The sequence below is a fragment of the Pan troglodytes genome, chromosome 9 (assembly GCF_028858775.2).
Source record: "Pan troglodytes isolate AG18354 chromosome 9, NHGRI_mPanTro3-v2.0_pri, whole genome shotgun sequence".
NCBI classification, from domain to species: Eukaryota; Metazoa; Chordata; class Mammalia; order Primates; family Hominidae; genus Pan; species Pan troglodytes.
Window position 1 is genome coordinate 109788331 of NC_072407.2, and position 15633 is coordinate 109803963.

At 41.1% G+C, this 15633-nt stretch overlaps 1 protein-coding gene across 3 annotated transcripts in view; it reads right to left on the bottom strand.

The window, feature by feature from the left end:
- The window catches only part of SLC35F2 (solute carrier family 35 member F2), a 68983-nt gene that overhangs the window by 10451 nt on the left and 42899 nt on the right, over window positions 1–15633 (bottom strand). For all 3 annotated transcript variants that reach the window (XM_016921921.4, XM_016921922.4, XM_054662660.2), the window contains exons 2-7: window positions 14344–14519; window positions 10235–10362; window positions 5295–5454; window positions 3929–4085; window positions 3288–3340; window positions 1570–1724 (exon numbers count right to left, since the gene is read on the bottom strand). In XM_016921921.4, coding sequence (XP_016777410.1) covers window positions 1570–1724; window positions 3288–3340; window positions 3929–4085; window positions 5295–5454; window positions 10235–10362; window positions 14344–14519 — 829 coding nt within the window. The remainder of the gene's footprint in view (window positions 1–1569; window positions 1725–3287; window positions 3341–3928; window positions 4086–5294; window positions 5455–10234; window positions 10363–14343; window positions 14520–15633) is intronic.

The window sequence follows — 15633 nt, forward strand, 5'->3', positions numbered from 1 at the left end:
TTGAAAAATACATTTTTTCATAAAAATGATAACATGGTGAATTTATTATTTTCTTGAGTTAATAAGTATTTTTTAATTTCTCAGTTTTCAGTTATAATATGGTAAATAATAGGTATAAATGACTGGGGTTCCCAATTTTTAAGCATTTAAAAGGGGCTTAAAATTTTAAAAAGAGTGATCAGCAAGCCCTGGATCTAAGAAAAAAAAAAAATAGATGAGAACTGCTAAACTGCTGCCCTAGGAATTTTCAAATTAGCTGTGAAGTTGGAAAAAAAAAAAATCTATATACTTGGTTCTGTCTGATTATGAGACTTTAACATGATGCAATCATAAGCTTGAGACTCTTATCTTAATAATGAAATTAAGGTGGAAAGTGCAGTGGCAAGAAGCCTGGACTGATAGAAGACTGACAACTAAGACTTAATATTGGCTTTACCATTAACCAGCTGCTGACTAAGGGTAAGTCACTGAGCTACACATCACCTCCCTGGGCCTTTGTTTCTCCATGTCTAAAATAAATGGCTCCGCCAGGCATGGTGGCTCACACCTATAATCCCAGCAGTTTGGGAGGCTGAGGCAGGCAGATCATCTGAGGTCAGGAGTTCAAGACCAGCCTGGCCAACATGGTGAAACCCTGTCTCTACAAAAATACAAAAATTAGCCAGGAATGATGGAGGGTGCCTGTAATCCCAGCTACTCAGGAGGTTGAGGCAGGAGAATCACTTGAACCTGGGAAGCAGAGGTTGCAGTGAGCCGAGATCACACCATTGCACTCCAGCCTGGGCAACAGAGTGAGACTCCATCTCAAAAAAAATAAATAAATAATAAAATAAAATAAATAAAATGAATGGCTCAATCAATTCTCAAGGGAAGGTGTATCAGACTCTCTGAGGATGTTATTTTTTCAAACTCCATATTTGCTCTCTTGCTTCCCCTGAAGACACTGATATATTCCCTTCCACCCCACCTGCCTTGAGAATTAGTACAGGTAATAGGACCCATTGCTGATGGCAACAGGTTACGCTTGTAAATGCTGTGATGATGTGGATAGAAAAAGTCTGAAAAACCACTGGACTGAATTACCTTTAAGATATAAAATTACTATCAAAGACAGAACCATTCCAATCATGCATGCATGATAAGCTGGCCATCTCTCTTTCCTTTCCATCAGGTACTCCAGACTTTCTGTCTGTATACCAAGGCAAAAAGAATGAATGGAAAAGTTCCTAGTGCTCAGGTTAAGTTACACTGTCCCTCAAGGTCAACAGCAGCTCTGGGCCAGCTTGTTTATCACCTGAAAACATGCATTAACAATTCCATAAGCTAGTGCCCTGGGCCATACCATCGAAGATGAAATCCATGTATTTCACTCTTTAGAAAAACCCTAGAAGGACAATTCTTATGTGAACCCATTTTGTAATTCAGAAGCAGCAAAGGGAGGCCTGACCAATGAAATTCTTGCCAAGAAGATGAGAAGGTTTTATTTTTTGATCTAGAGTCTTGAAGAAACCTGCTACGTTTTTTGGATCCAAGCAAGTATTCTTATTTGAACATGATCTATTTGTTTACCTTATAGCCAAACAGAAAGAGTCCAACGAAAAGGCTGTAGAGGTCCGCTGTCAGGATGCCCAGGTTGACGGAAGTGGCACTAGTGACTCTAATCACCAATGGCATGAAGCTGTACAGGCAAAACATACACAGGGCAAATGCCACGAACAGCAGGGCTGTGGAAAAAAACATGGAATATCTAATATTAGGGCAAGAAAACATAAGACAAAGGAGTTTGAGGCTTAGCTGTCATATAAAACTCCCTAACCCTTTAACATATTATGTACAAAGCCCCTTGTTAACAGTCAGCATTGCAAATGAGACCATAAAGCTCTCTCGAAAAAAGAATATAAATAGCAAGTTGTGATGTAGATAAAGGACCTCAAAAAATCCAACAAGGTATTGGATGATCAAGGTCAGAAAATCCTGCTTATGGTGTGACAGTCCATTGCTCTTAATCACCCCTTGCTACGCACCCTGCCAGGACAGAGTGATGCCTGTGATAAAAGGCCAATAAAGGCAGAATCAACATCTCATGTCAAGAAAAATCACTCATTATCTTTTCTTTGCTTTTGTTTGGTTGGACATGATTCGTATAATTGGATTCAGAATAAAGTATCTTTAAAGACATCAAAGACAGTTATTAGGTCCATTGTATTTTGTTCATCTCATTAAATTAAGTGCTCCGAGGCAGCACAATATAATTATCCTTTTTAGGACAGTGCTTGCCACGTGGATGTTGACTACATTAGCAGTATCTCTGCTTTGCAACTACTTCTTTAATCTCATCCCATACTCAACACACACACACACACACACACTTTCTAGCAATCTAAGTTATTTTTATTTTTATTTATTTTTTTTGAGACAGAGTCTCGCACTGTTGCCTGGGCTGGAGTGCAGTGGCGCAATCTCAGCTCACTGCAACCTCCGCCTCCCAGGTTCAAGTGATTCTCCTATCTCAGCCTCCCGAGTAGCTGAGATTATAGGCGCCCGCAACCATGCCCGGATAATTTTTTTTTTTTTTTTTTGTATTTTTAGTAGAGACAGGGTTTCTCCATGTTGGCCAGGCTGGTCTCGAACTCTTGACCTCATGATCCACCCACCTCAGCCTCCCAAAGTGCTGGGATTACGGGCGTGAGCCACCGCACCAGGCCTGCAATCTAAGTTATTTAATTGAATTAAATTACCAACCATGGTAGACAATCTTCCATGACACCTATGTACTGTTTAACTTCTCCCCACCCCATCATTAAACCAGGTTCCAATCTTTTCTGACTGTCCCATCACCATTTTCTTTTCCTTTATTTATTTATGCAGATGCCTAGGAATATCAGATGACAGGAGCAATGGGAGGTGAGGGAGATTTCACACCATTATTGATTCAGGTTAATGCTTCACAAATTATATCAAGCAGACAACCTTCGCAAGAAGTTTGAGGACCCAAGATACAGATCTAATTGAAAGCTGGTTTGACCAAAGGTCAATCTCCAGTCTTGTTCAGGATTCCTAGTAACCAAAGGCTATTCCTGCAGGTAAAGATTAACAATTAACTTTTATGGAAGCTTATCTACCAATTTTCAGAGAAAACTCAATGTAAACCACTATAGTTGATATGTATTAAATCACTCCTGGATTTTACAAAGACGTCTAAATATTATTAAAATAAAGCACATATTTCTAGATGTTCATTTGTTTGTTAAAGAATGCTGACTAAAAGGAATTATTTCTTTACATACCAATTTTCCAGTCCCAATGAATGCTGGCAATATCCTTATATTCCACAATCAATCTAAGATTAAAACAAGAGGTCATAGAGAGGTCCACATACTAATTTTCACTATTTTATAAGCATTTTAGTCACTATACTTCAGCTAAAGTGAGGAATTACATGGACGTTTGAATTTGTCTTAGAATATAAAAATAATGATCTTTAATAAAAATGACAAAGAATAAAACCAAAGGAGTTCATAAAGATATGTTTGACTCCCTCACAGGTGCTCTGCAATAATAGTCAAGTATAGGAGGAAAATATGATATTATGCTTTGTTTTTGAATAAGCTTAGGAAGTTAATGTGTTAATATTTTCTGGAAATAACTAAAAAAACTCCTTACTGGCAAATGCCTCTACCACATGGTAATCAGGAATCCTAAGCAACACCCATGTTTAAGAAAATAGGAAGTAATTCTTGATGTTTTAACAATCCTCTAGCAGACACTCAGCAAGTTATTAGGTAATGGCAAAACCACAATTACTCTTGCATCCACCTAATACTAATTCCAAATGTGAATTTGGGCCAAATAAACAATGAATATTAGTAGTTATCATCTATAATATATTTGCTTATTTTGTCTTTAGAAAAAAATTGTAGAATCTTACAGCTGTATACCACTGATAATTGTTCCAAACAGGCCCACCATTCCTAAAAACTCCTGTCTGCTCAGCTTCTTCACGATGTATTCCTCACAAACATTCGAAATGGCATAGAGGGAAGCCCCAAGAAGGACCAAGATGTCACCAATCAATACATCACTCCCTGCAGGAAGACAAGCCACAGAAAGCAAAACACTGTCAACAGATGAACCTCCACAGCGTGCCTCCAGGCGGTCATCTGACTCGTGTTCATTTAAATGACACTAAAGAAGAAGAAACTGGTTACTAGAAGTTTATGTGTGAGAGTGTGTGTGTGTGTATGTGTGTGTGTGTGTATGTGTGTGTTTGAGACAGTCTTGCTCTGTTGCTCAGGCTGGAGTGCAGTGGCGCAATCTCAGCTCACTGCAACCTACACCTCCGGGTTCAAGTGATTCTCCTGCCTCAGCCTCCCAACTGGCTGGGATTTCAGGCACCCTCCATCATGCCTGGCTAATTTTTGTATTTGTACTGGTCTTGAACTCCTGACCTCAAGTGATCCGCTCACCTTGGCCTCCCAAAGTACTGGGATTACAGGTGCGAGCGACTGTGCCTGGCCTAATTTTTGTATTTTTGGTAGAGACCGAGGTTTCACCATGTTGGCCAGGCTGGTCTCGAACTCCTGACCTCAGGTGATCCACCCACCTTGGCCTTCCAAAATGTTGGGATTACAGGTGTGAGCCACCGCACCCAACCTGGTTACTAGAAGTTTAAAATCTCTTACTCTTCTCACTTTCTGGTGCAATTCTGCTGTAATTTTTCATAATTTAACTCCTCAGAAGTCTAACAGGCTAGAAATTGATGATATATATCATAATGTAAGGCCTCAGAAAATGATTCCATGACATGACAAATTAATGGAGTTCATTGAAGGGGTAGGTCAATTTGAAAAATGGGAACCTGCTTTCAAAGTAATTTTCCCTCTCAATCCAAAGAGACACTTAACTCACTTGTAGACTGGGTGAATTCATAGACCTTAATTAGATTTTATACTATCAACTATAATTTTCTCTCTCAATCCAAAGAGACACTTAACTCACTTGTAGACTGGGTGAATTCATGGACCTTAATTAGATTTTATAGTATCAACTGTAATTTTCTCTCTCAATCCAAGGAGAGGTTTAACTCACTTGAAGATTGGATGAATTCACAGACCTCAATTAGATTTTATACTATCAATTGAATTCAACACAAAGTGTGGCAAAGTGTTCTCACCTACACAGTGACTTAAAAAGAAATACTCCAGTAAACAAGTTTCTTTGTTGATTGATATAAAAGTGAAAACATAAACAAAACTCTGCTGTGATTGAAGCACAAACATGTGACACCGTCTCACCTGAATTGTCTTCCCTCCCTGCTAGTATGTCTGCACCAACCATGGTTCCTACACCCAACAGACAGACAGCCACGGCGATGAAGTGGATCACTCTGTATCTTGCATGAAGAATAAACCATGACAGAGCCATCAACACAGGAATCCCAAAGCAATCCAAAAGCTGCATGGAAAGAGAATCAACAGTTTAAAACATATCTCTCATTAGCTAAAAGATGGGTAATTAAGAAATAATAGGAGTCAGTATTTATAATAGGAGTCAGTATTTATTGAGCATTTATTATTGCCAGCCCTGTACTAAGAGCTTTACCTGGATTCACTCATTTAATCCTCACAACAACTCCATGAGACTGAAATTACAATCCAATTTTATACATGAGAAAATGAAGATACAGAGAGGTGAAATGAGTTGCCAAAATCACATAGTTAAAAATGGGATGACAGCTGGGCACGGTGGCTCATGCCTGTAATCTTAGCACTTTGGGAGGCTGTGGCGGGCAGATTGCTTGAGTCCAGGAGTTCGAGATCAGCCTGGGCAACATGGTGAAACCCTGTCTGTACAAAAAAAAAAAAAAAAAATTGGGTGTGGTACACTCCTGTAGTCCCAGCTACTTGGGAGGCTAAGGTGAGAGGATCACTTGAGCCCACAGTTCAAGGATGCAGTGAGCTGTGATGGTGCCACTGCACTCCAGGCTGTACAACCCAGAGAGACCCTGTCTCAAAATAAATGAATACATAATAAAATACAATGGAAGAGTCAGTTGCTGTATACAAGAATTCTGCTGAGGGCCTGTGCGCTTTACCTCTATGCTCCCACCTGTGTATATCTTTTATTTTATTTTATTTTATTATTATTATTTTTGAGATGGAGTCTCGCTCTGTTGCCCAAGCTGGAGCGCAGTGGTGCAATCTCGGCTCACTGCAACCTCTGCCTCTCAGGTTTAAGCAATTCTTCCTGCCTCAGCCTCCCAAGGAGCTGGGATTACAGCCGCCTGCCACCATGCCCAGCTAATTTTTGTATTTTTTAGTAGAGATGGGGTTTTGTCATGTTGGCAAGGCTCGTCTCGAACTCCTGACATCAGGTGATCTGTCTGCCTCGGCCTCCCAAAGTGCTGGGATTACAGGCGTGAGCCACCACGCCTGGCCCTGTGTGTATCTTTAAGTTCAGTAGACAAACATTCCTTCCTACCTGCAACCATTTACTCAGTCAACAAATATTTGTTAAACACCTTGCATGTGTGAGACACTGTGAAAGGAGCTAGGAATAGAGGTGAACAGGACAGAGCAAGCTGTGTCCTTAGGAGCACACAAAGCTAGAAAGGACATGGAATAAATAATCACACCACCAGATATTTCACTGGAATCGGGCTAAGCGCTACAAAGAAGCACGGGTTACTGTGAGAGAACAGACACCATCTCCCTGACAAAGCGTCCAACCCCACCATGTGAGACACACTCGTGCTCACGGCAAATACTCTTGCTCATCCTCCTCACATGCTCCCCCTCACCTGTTGATACTGGGTCCAGAAAACACTAGCTATACACCTGATATTGCTCACCTGGAAGGCAGAGGGATTAAGTGTGCCAAAATTACAGCAGGTCCAAAATTGTTTGCAAGATAAAAGATAAAAAAGAGTGCACTCGCTCAATTCTTAAATTCACAAATTTAATGTGCATTCAAGGATAAAATATATTCAAGAGATTCTTGATGCATTCCAATGTATTTCTTTCAAGGAAGAAATATATTCCTTATACCAGTAATATTCCCGAAACTGCTGTTTTATTGCTCACCCTTTTGTTGTTTCAAACCTTGTCCCTGATTCTCTCTGTATCTGTTTGGTCTTGAACAAGACAGGCCCCTAAATCTCCAACAGCCCATTCGATCCTGTCCACAGTTGTTTACTGATTGCCTTTCACTGCAGTAGCATCAGTGGAGTCCAACGCATCATGTGTAGGAATGGGCATCTTGCCTTGTTATTTATTCCAGCTGCAGAACTCTAATCTCCTAAGTGCTTTATTGAGCCTGCCTGAATAACAAAACATTAAACGATGCAAATGATAATACCCTGTCCCTGAAGACACCAGCAGAATCCAGCCATAACGGCTTAACAAAATCTCAACTACATTCCTTAAACAAAAAAAGTAGAAAAGACATTCTAAGAACTACCACAGAAGAGTCCCTTGTGTCTTAAAATCAAACTTAAATTTGCTCTATCTTTAACAACTTTTGTTGGGCAATGAGGGAGATGCCTATGTCATGATCAGAGCTCCAGAAACCTCAGGCCCCGGCCCCACACTGACCAGCTAGCTGTGTGGCCCCAGCCAGTCACTCTCCAAGTCAAAATATAAAATAAAAAGATCAGACGAAATGATCACACAGTTTCCCTCTGACTCTAACATTCCATGACTTCTCATCTGATATCTATCACCTTTAGTCATGTGAACCTTCTTTTCAAAATGTATTCTTGGTGGCCGGGAGCGGTGGCTCATGCCTGTAATCCCAGCACTATGAGAGGCCAAGGCCGGAGGATCACTTGAGGTCAGGAGTTCGAGACCAGCCTGGCCAACATGGCAAAACCTCGTATCTACTCAAAATACAAAAAAAAAAAAAAAAAATCAGCTGGGCGCATGCCTGTAATCCCAGCTACTCAGGAGGCCGAGGCTGCAGTGAACCAAGATTATCCCACTGCACTCCAGCTGGGTGACAGAATGAGACTCCACCTCAAAAAAAAAAAAAAAAAAAAAAAAAAAAATTAGCCAGGTGTGGTGGCGCATGCCTGTAATCCCAGCTGCTCAGGAGGCTAAGGCAGGAGAATCACTTGAACCTGGGAGGCGGAGGCTGCAGTGAGCCAAGATCATGCCATTGTACTCCAGCCTGGGTGACAGAGCAAGACTCCTTCTCAGAAAAAAAAAAAAAAAAGTATTCTTGGTGATGGATGTCTTCTCTGTTTCAGTTCGAAGAGTATCAATTTTATTTTTAAAAATTATTGTATAGTCACAGTAAGCAGAGTACTAAGACAGACCCTGCAACATGGGTATAAAAACAAGCTAGATCATATTAGAGGTACAATAGAGTATAGAAGAGAAAATGAAAATTGAATTAACCTTTGACAATGAGGGGAGCAGGCTTCAAAAAGGACTGCATTCTAGGAAGAACAGAGCAGCACAGGGGAGAAGGAGCAGGCCATGAGTGGGAAATGGGTTGATGTGGCAGTAAAGTGGGAAGGGACATGAGCAGCAACCTAGGCCACATCATCATCTTCACGTGAACTATCCCATGACTGTTGGTAATTACAGAAGCTTCTAAGGAATCCTTAAGAAGAAGGTTCAAAGACCACCTAATCCAAATTTCCATCCTTTTGGACTACCCAGGCCAGAGATTTACTCAGTTGGAGAACCAGCTTGAATCATTCCTGTCACAGCTGTCGCTGCTGCTGGAGAAAACATTACCTTGTTAGATGCCTTTTTTATAATATATTCTTTGCTAGGACCGTAAGTGCATGACTTTTGGCAACCAAATGCTTAGGTTTTTCTAAGAGGCTAGCGTGAAAGAAATTGTTTTCAATTTCTTTGAAATTGAAAGAAGGCATGAACTTCAGTCGCAACTATCCAACTGTAAGTGTTCTGTTTAACTGTGTTTAGGCCTTGCACCAATTCAAAACTTTTTATCATTAGTTAGAGATCAAAGTTCCTGGGAATTGTAATCAAGTAATTAAAATGTAGGTGAGATTATGAGAGTAGATGTGACAAGAAAATGCCATTTTCTGCACACTTATGTATACTTCATTAACCAACGCTAAAAGTACACTTACTCCTATTAGTGATAAACTTCATTCTCTAGGTAACTGCTGGGTTTAATTTTTATGAAACTTTAGGTTCTCTGTGTGCCTCCTATGGTGTCTGTCTTAATAAATCATTTCCTATCTCAGCTTTTTAACCCATACTGGTCAAAATCCAAGAGGTTTGCTGAGAACAATGCTTAGCACAATGTTACAGAAAAGAAAGTAGTTAATATAATGGTAATAACATTTAATGTAGGTTCACATTAGAAAAATACTGAGTTCTCATCAATCCTTATATTTTCTATGCGAAATAAGTCTAATTTCAATTTTTCCAGTCCCTAAAATTTGGAGTCAAGTAAGAACATCTCTGTATTTTGTATAGTGAGAAAGGGACATATCAAAAAGTTATAAACTTCAAATCCCACATCTGATACACCCTTTTTTTTTATTATTTAAAAAAATGAAAAAAAAGTTATAAACAAACTGTGACATCTAAACCTGGCATTTGAGTCTATCTCACTTTCACCTCCACTTATAAAACATTTTGTAGTCAGTAATGGTGAGTCAGTGTGATGACACATCCCATAGTTTGCTAACATTAAGACAACTGAAATCAGTTGTCTTCAACTTTACAAAGTTGAAAACCTCTGCAATGTAGGAATATTTTTCTTTCAACGCAGCAAGAATAAACCTAACAAAGAAATAGGGATGGGAGTTTTAACTCTGGCTACCACCTCTCCCAAAAATGTCTAATGGGTTTCTTCCAGTGGTTTCTTTGTCATGAATATCTACTATGCTTGCAAAGCTTCAACTTTCCTATAGAACAAAGGTATACTTTCATATGCCATGTTTAAGCAGCATATAAAACAGAACACGTGTCAACAGCACAGCATCAACTGCCAACTAAATATTTATGCTTATTTGGTAGGAACTGTTCTAATCTGCCATAGCAGTTTGGGGGCAGCTTAAGTTGTATATATTTTCACTAATTCTAGGAAACATTACTCATTAGAGCATATGCTCTACTAGAAAACAGCATCCACCTGTGTTTAGGTTTTCTTCAAGTGAATAGATTTTCAATAAAATTAGGTCAACACATATGACTTCGTGTTCTTCTTTTGAAGCTATAAAATCCAAAGTGGTCAGAGGGCTCCCTCTTACCTGGACACTGGTTAGAGTTGTGTACTGGTAGGCTCTGACGATCACATAATTAGCTTCCACATCTGCTAGTCCCAGCAGGATGTACTTCCACCATTTTCTTTTCAAGATTACTAAAAGGTTATCACTGCCTGGTTGAAAGAAATATGGGTTAGTACATGTTCCTTGCAAATGATACCATACATGTTGATTTGAAGATAAAAGAGTAGAAGCAAGAGTTTCTTGGTTTTTTCTTTTTTCTTCTTCTTCTTTTTGAGATAGGGTCTCATTCTGTTGCCCAGGTTGGAGTGCAGTGGCACAGTCTCGGCTCACTGCAACCTCTGCCTCCTGGGTTCAAGCCATCCTCCCACCTCAGCCTCCTGAGTAGCTGGGACCACAGGCGTACGCCACCATACCCACCTAATTATTTTTGTATTTTTAGCAGAGATGGGGGTCTCACCATGTTGCCCAGGCTGGTCTTGAACTCCTGAGCTCAAGTGATCTGCCTGCCTCAGCTTCCCAAAGTGCTGGGATTTCAGGCGTGAGCTACCACGCCTGGCTATTGTGTATTTCTAATGTGGCCCCCTCCTAGTTTCCATTCTTCATAACCCAAATTCCTGCAACAGCTCACCAGAGTTAGATTTTTTTCTAGCATGAAACCCTAGTTAAAGTATCATCAGAGACCAAGTGTTCAATAAAAGCACCAGAATGAAAGTAAGAGAAAAGTGGTTAAATTCCCTTTCCCAAATGGGCACAGTGGTGTGCACCTGTAATCCCAGCTACTCAGGAGGTTGAGGTGAGGGCGGAGGACAGCTGGAGCCCAGGAGTTCAAGACCAGCTGGGCTTACATAATGAGACTCCACCTCTTTAAGAAAAAAAAGAGGGAGGGCAGGGCAGGAGAAGAGCATTAAGGAAAAGAGCTAATACATGCTGAACTTAATACTTAGGTGATGGGTTGATAGCTGCAGCAAACCACCATGGCACGTTTATCTATGTAACAAACCTGCACATTCTGCACATGTATGCTGGAACTTAAAAAAATAAAATAGTTTTTTTTTTAATCCCTTTCCTATCATAACAGAAACAAAATTTCTGGATATGAGCTTGTATGTCGCCACTTCTGACAAGCCACGGACTATCCTAGGAAATGAAATGTTTTCCTAGAAATTAATTGGTTATTTAACTTCTATTCATGGGCTTCTTCAAAGAGAAGTCTGCATGTGATCATTCTTTTGGAAGAGGTGTGCTTTCAAGTGAAAATTAAGTCCGCGATAAGCTTGAGAAAAGGCTTAGTGCACACTGAAGAAACACCTTTTATTCCTCCAAATTATATGTATTCAAATTAATTGGATTCACTACTTTGGAGAATCTGGCATCACAGGAGATGCAGAGTTGGCACATACATGAGAAGGTTTTATGGCAAGATAACTCACAAATAAATAAAAGTAGTGAGAATCATAACCAAATAATTATCAGTAAAATCCAGTTAGCAGGAACATCTTGAAAACACAGAATTAGGCCAGGTGCGGTGGCTCACACCTGTAATCCCAGCACTTTGGGAGGCTGAGGTGGGCAGATCACCTGAGGTCAGGAGTTCGAGACCAGCCTGGTCAACATGGAGAAACCCCATCTCTATTAAAAATACAAAAATTAGCTGGGCGTGGTGGCAGGTGCCTGTAATTCCAGCTACTAGGGAGGCTGAGGCAAGAAAATCGCTTGAACCCAGGAGGCAGAGGTTGCACTGAGCCGAGATTGTGCCATTGACCTGAAATCGTGCCATTGCATTCCAGCCTGGGCAACAAGAGCGAAACTCCGTCTCAGAAGAAAAACAAAAAACAAAACAAAAACACAGAATTAGTCTTCCTCAGCATCAAATGGCATAGGAAGCACCTAACAACCATCCCTTAGGGAGACTAACTGCACTGATACATTTGGGAGTCTCACCAAATTCCTGAAGGCCAATGCTTCCACAAAGAGCAAAGTCCAGGGTTATTAACCATGTACAGTTCCACTCCCAACTCTTCTTTTTTTTCCTTTGGAGACAGGGTCTTGGTCTGTCATTTGGGCTTGACAGCAGTGGTGCGATCTTGGCTCACTGCAACCTCAGCCTCTTGGGATCAAGCTATCCCCCACCTCAGCCTCCCAAGTAGCTGGGACTACAGGGACATGCCATCATGCCCGGCTAATTTTTGTATTTTTTGTAGAGAAGGAGTTTCATCGTGTTGCCCAGGCTTGTCTTGAACTCCTGGCCTCAGGTGATCCTCCCACCTTGACCTCCCTAAGTGCTGGGGTTACAGGTGTGAGCCATCACACCCAGCCCTAAATTTCAATAAAGACCTTTAGATAACTGGTGCATGGGATGAAATAAATTACTCTAATTTCCTAAGTGTGCACAGTGCTGTCCTTGTTCACTGGATTCACTAACCTTTGCGAGGCTTTTTCTTCTGCTATGTCGGCCACACGATTCAAAAGCAAGTAGTAAACTTAGAATCAGACCTTCAAACCCCTTTACAACAAAGGGTTAAACTAAAGTTTAAAAAAATAATGAAGCTGGACAGGCACCTGTAATCCCCGCACTTTGGAAGCCCGAGGCAGACAGATCACGTAAGGTCAGGAGTTCGAGACCAGTCTGGCCAACATCTCCACTAAAAATATAAAAATTAGCTGGGTGTGGTGGCACGTGCCTGTAATCCCAGCTACTAGGGAGGCTGAGGCAGGAGAATCGCTTGAACCCAGGAGGCAGAGGTTGCAGTGAGCCAAGATCACGCCACTGCACTGCACTCCAACCTGGGTGACAGAGCAAGACTCTGCCTCAAAAAAAAAAAAAGAAGAAGCTGTAGCTACCAGGAGTTTGTGGGGAGGGAGGGAGGAATGAATAGGTGGAGCAGAGGGATTTTTAAGGCAGTGGAGCTGTTCTGTTTGATACTGTAATGGTAAATGTATGCATTGTACATTTGTCAAAACCCATAGAATGCACAATACCAAGAGCGACCCCTAAGGTAAATTATTGACTTTGGTTAACAACGACGTATCTGGCTGGGCCCAGTGGCTCACACCTGTAATCTCAGCACTTTGGGAAGCCAAGGTGGGAGGACTACTTGAGCTCAGGAATTCGAGACCAGCCTGGGCAACGTGGTGAAACCTTGTCTCTACAAAAAATACAAAAATTAGCTGGGCACAGTGGCTCACGCCTATAATCCCAGCACTCTGGGAGGGCAAGGCAGGTGAATCACTTGAGGTTAGGAGCAAGGTAAGACCCAGACTCCACTAAAAATACAAAAATTAGCCAGGTGTGGTGGTGTGCACCTGTAGTCCCAGCTACACAGGAAGCTGAGGCAGAAGAATCACTTGAACCCAGGAGGCGGAGGTTGCAGTGAGCCGAGATTGTGCCACTGCACTCCAGCCTGGGTGACAGAGCGAGACTCTGTATTAAAAAAAAGAGAGACCTGAGCTACACGTGCAACTGACATTCCATTTACCATCTTTATTTAGTTGGAAGTAAATATTTTGGAGAGTAGGGTTCTTGACTTTAAGTGTTTTTAATATCATCTTAATATTTTAAAATATTTTTAGAACTGGGGGGGAAAACCTAACTTGTAATGACATTTACACTTTTTAGGTTGGGTCCAGTGGCTCACACCTGAAATCCTAGCACTTTGGGAGGCTGAGGTGGGCAGATCACTTGAGCCCAGGAGTTAGAGACCAGCCAGGACAACATGGCAAAAACCCATCTCTTAAAAAAAAAAAAAAATTAGCCAGGCATGGTGGCACACTCCTGTAGTCACAGCTTACTAGGCAGGCTGAGGTGAGTGGATCACTTGAGCCTGGGAGGTCAAGGCTGCAGTGAGTCGAGATTGCACCACTGCACTCCAGCCTGGGTGACAGAGTGAGATCCTGTCTCAAAAACAAACAATAACAACAACAACAACACACACATAAAAAAAAAAAACACTTTTTTTGGGACAACTTCTGTGTTACAAACAGTATGGTGCTACTTACTTTAATCAACAATTTCAGAGAATTGTGCATAAGTCTCCAGTCACTACTTTCACAGAATTTAGAGGTGTCATACTTTTCTAGTAATTTTTATGAAGATAATTTTGTTGAAAAGATAATTTCCACATTTGACATACCTGATCGAAATGCCAGCATCACTGTATAAATTAGGAACAGCAAGCAATAATTGATAAAGCTCTGAAGCATGGGGGTGTTCACTTTGTATCTTTCTGCCAAATACTGGCTGGTGATGGCTGTCCCACATATACACAAGGACAACATCTGACCCAGGGCAATTGTTTTCAAAATATTCCTAGAAAATAAGGGAAGAAATCAGAATAGCATGCAAATAAGTTATACCTTACACACACACACACACAAACACACACACACACTGCTAAACACAAAGGGAAATGCTAATTATTCCAGGTGGTTCTTCATTTCATGAAATAAAAATTAAAATGTTAGTTATTGAAGGACTACATTTTTATTCTCTATTTTTCTGATCCCCTCCATTCCCACAAAAGCATATTCCCCCATTTCACTGAACATCCATTTAGAGATCATTTTGATTACTCAGCTATAACATATACTTTGTAAAGTGCGTGCGCGCGCGTGTGTGTGTATGACTTTTTTTTTTTGAGACAGGGTCTTGTTCTATTGCTCAGGCTAGAGTGCAGTGGTGCAATCACAGCTCACTGCAGCCTTGACCTCCCAGACTCAAGCAATCCTCCCATTTCAGCCTCCAAATAACTGGGACCATAGGCACATGCCACCATACCCAGCTAATTTTTGTGTGTGTGTGTGTGTGGAGATGGGGTTTCACTATGTTGCTCAGGTTGGTCTCAAACTCCTAGGCTCAAGGGACCCTCCCACCTCAGCCTCCCAAAGTGCTAGGATTTCAAGGGTGAGCCACCGTGACTGGCCCTTACCCTGCATTTCTAACATGGAAACTAATTAAAGAAACAAGTTGACTGAGACAGAAGAGGCTACAATAATACCTATTTTCTGGATCAGATAATTGGATAGATAGCAATATGGTTAACCAAGATCCTAAAGGCAGAAGGAAAAGGCATATCTGGAAAGGATAATAGCTCCATTTTGGACATGCTGGATTTTGTTTAATTATGAGACAGCCAAGAAGAAATGTCCAGTAGGCAGCTTGGAGCTGGAAGAAAGGATTGGATTGGAGAAATAAACTTGAGAATCATGAGCATAAAGGTGGTGGCTGAATGTGGGGACATAATGAGATCACTAAGGCGTATAACTAAAAATTGGGAAGAAAAGAGCAAAAAAGAAATGCTGTGGGAAACAGCAATATTTAAAGGGCTGGAGAGGCTGGGTGCGGTGGCTCACACCTGTAACCCCAGTACTTTGGGAGGCCGAGGCAGGCAGATCACTTGAGGTTGAGTTCGAGACCAGCCTGG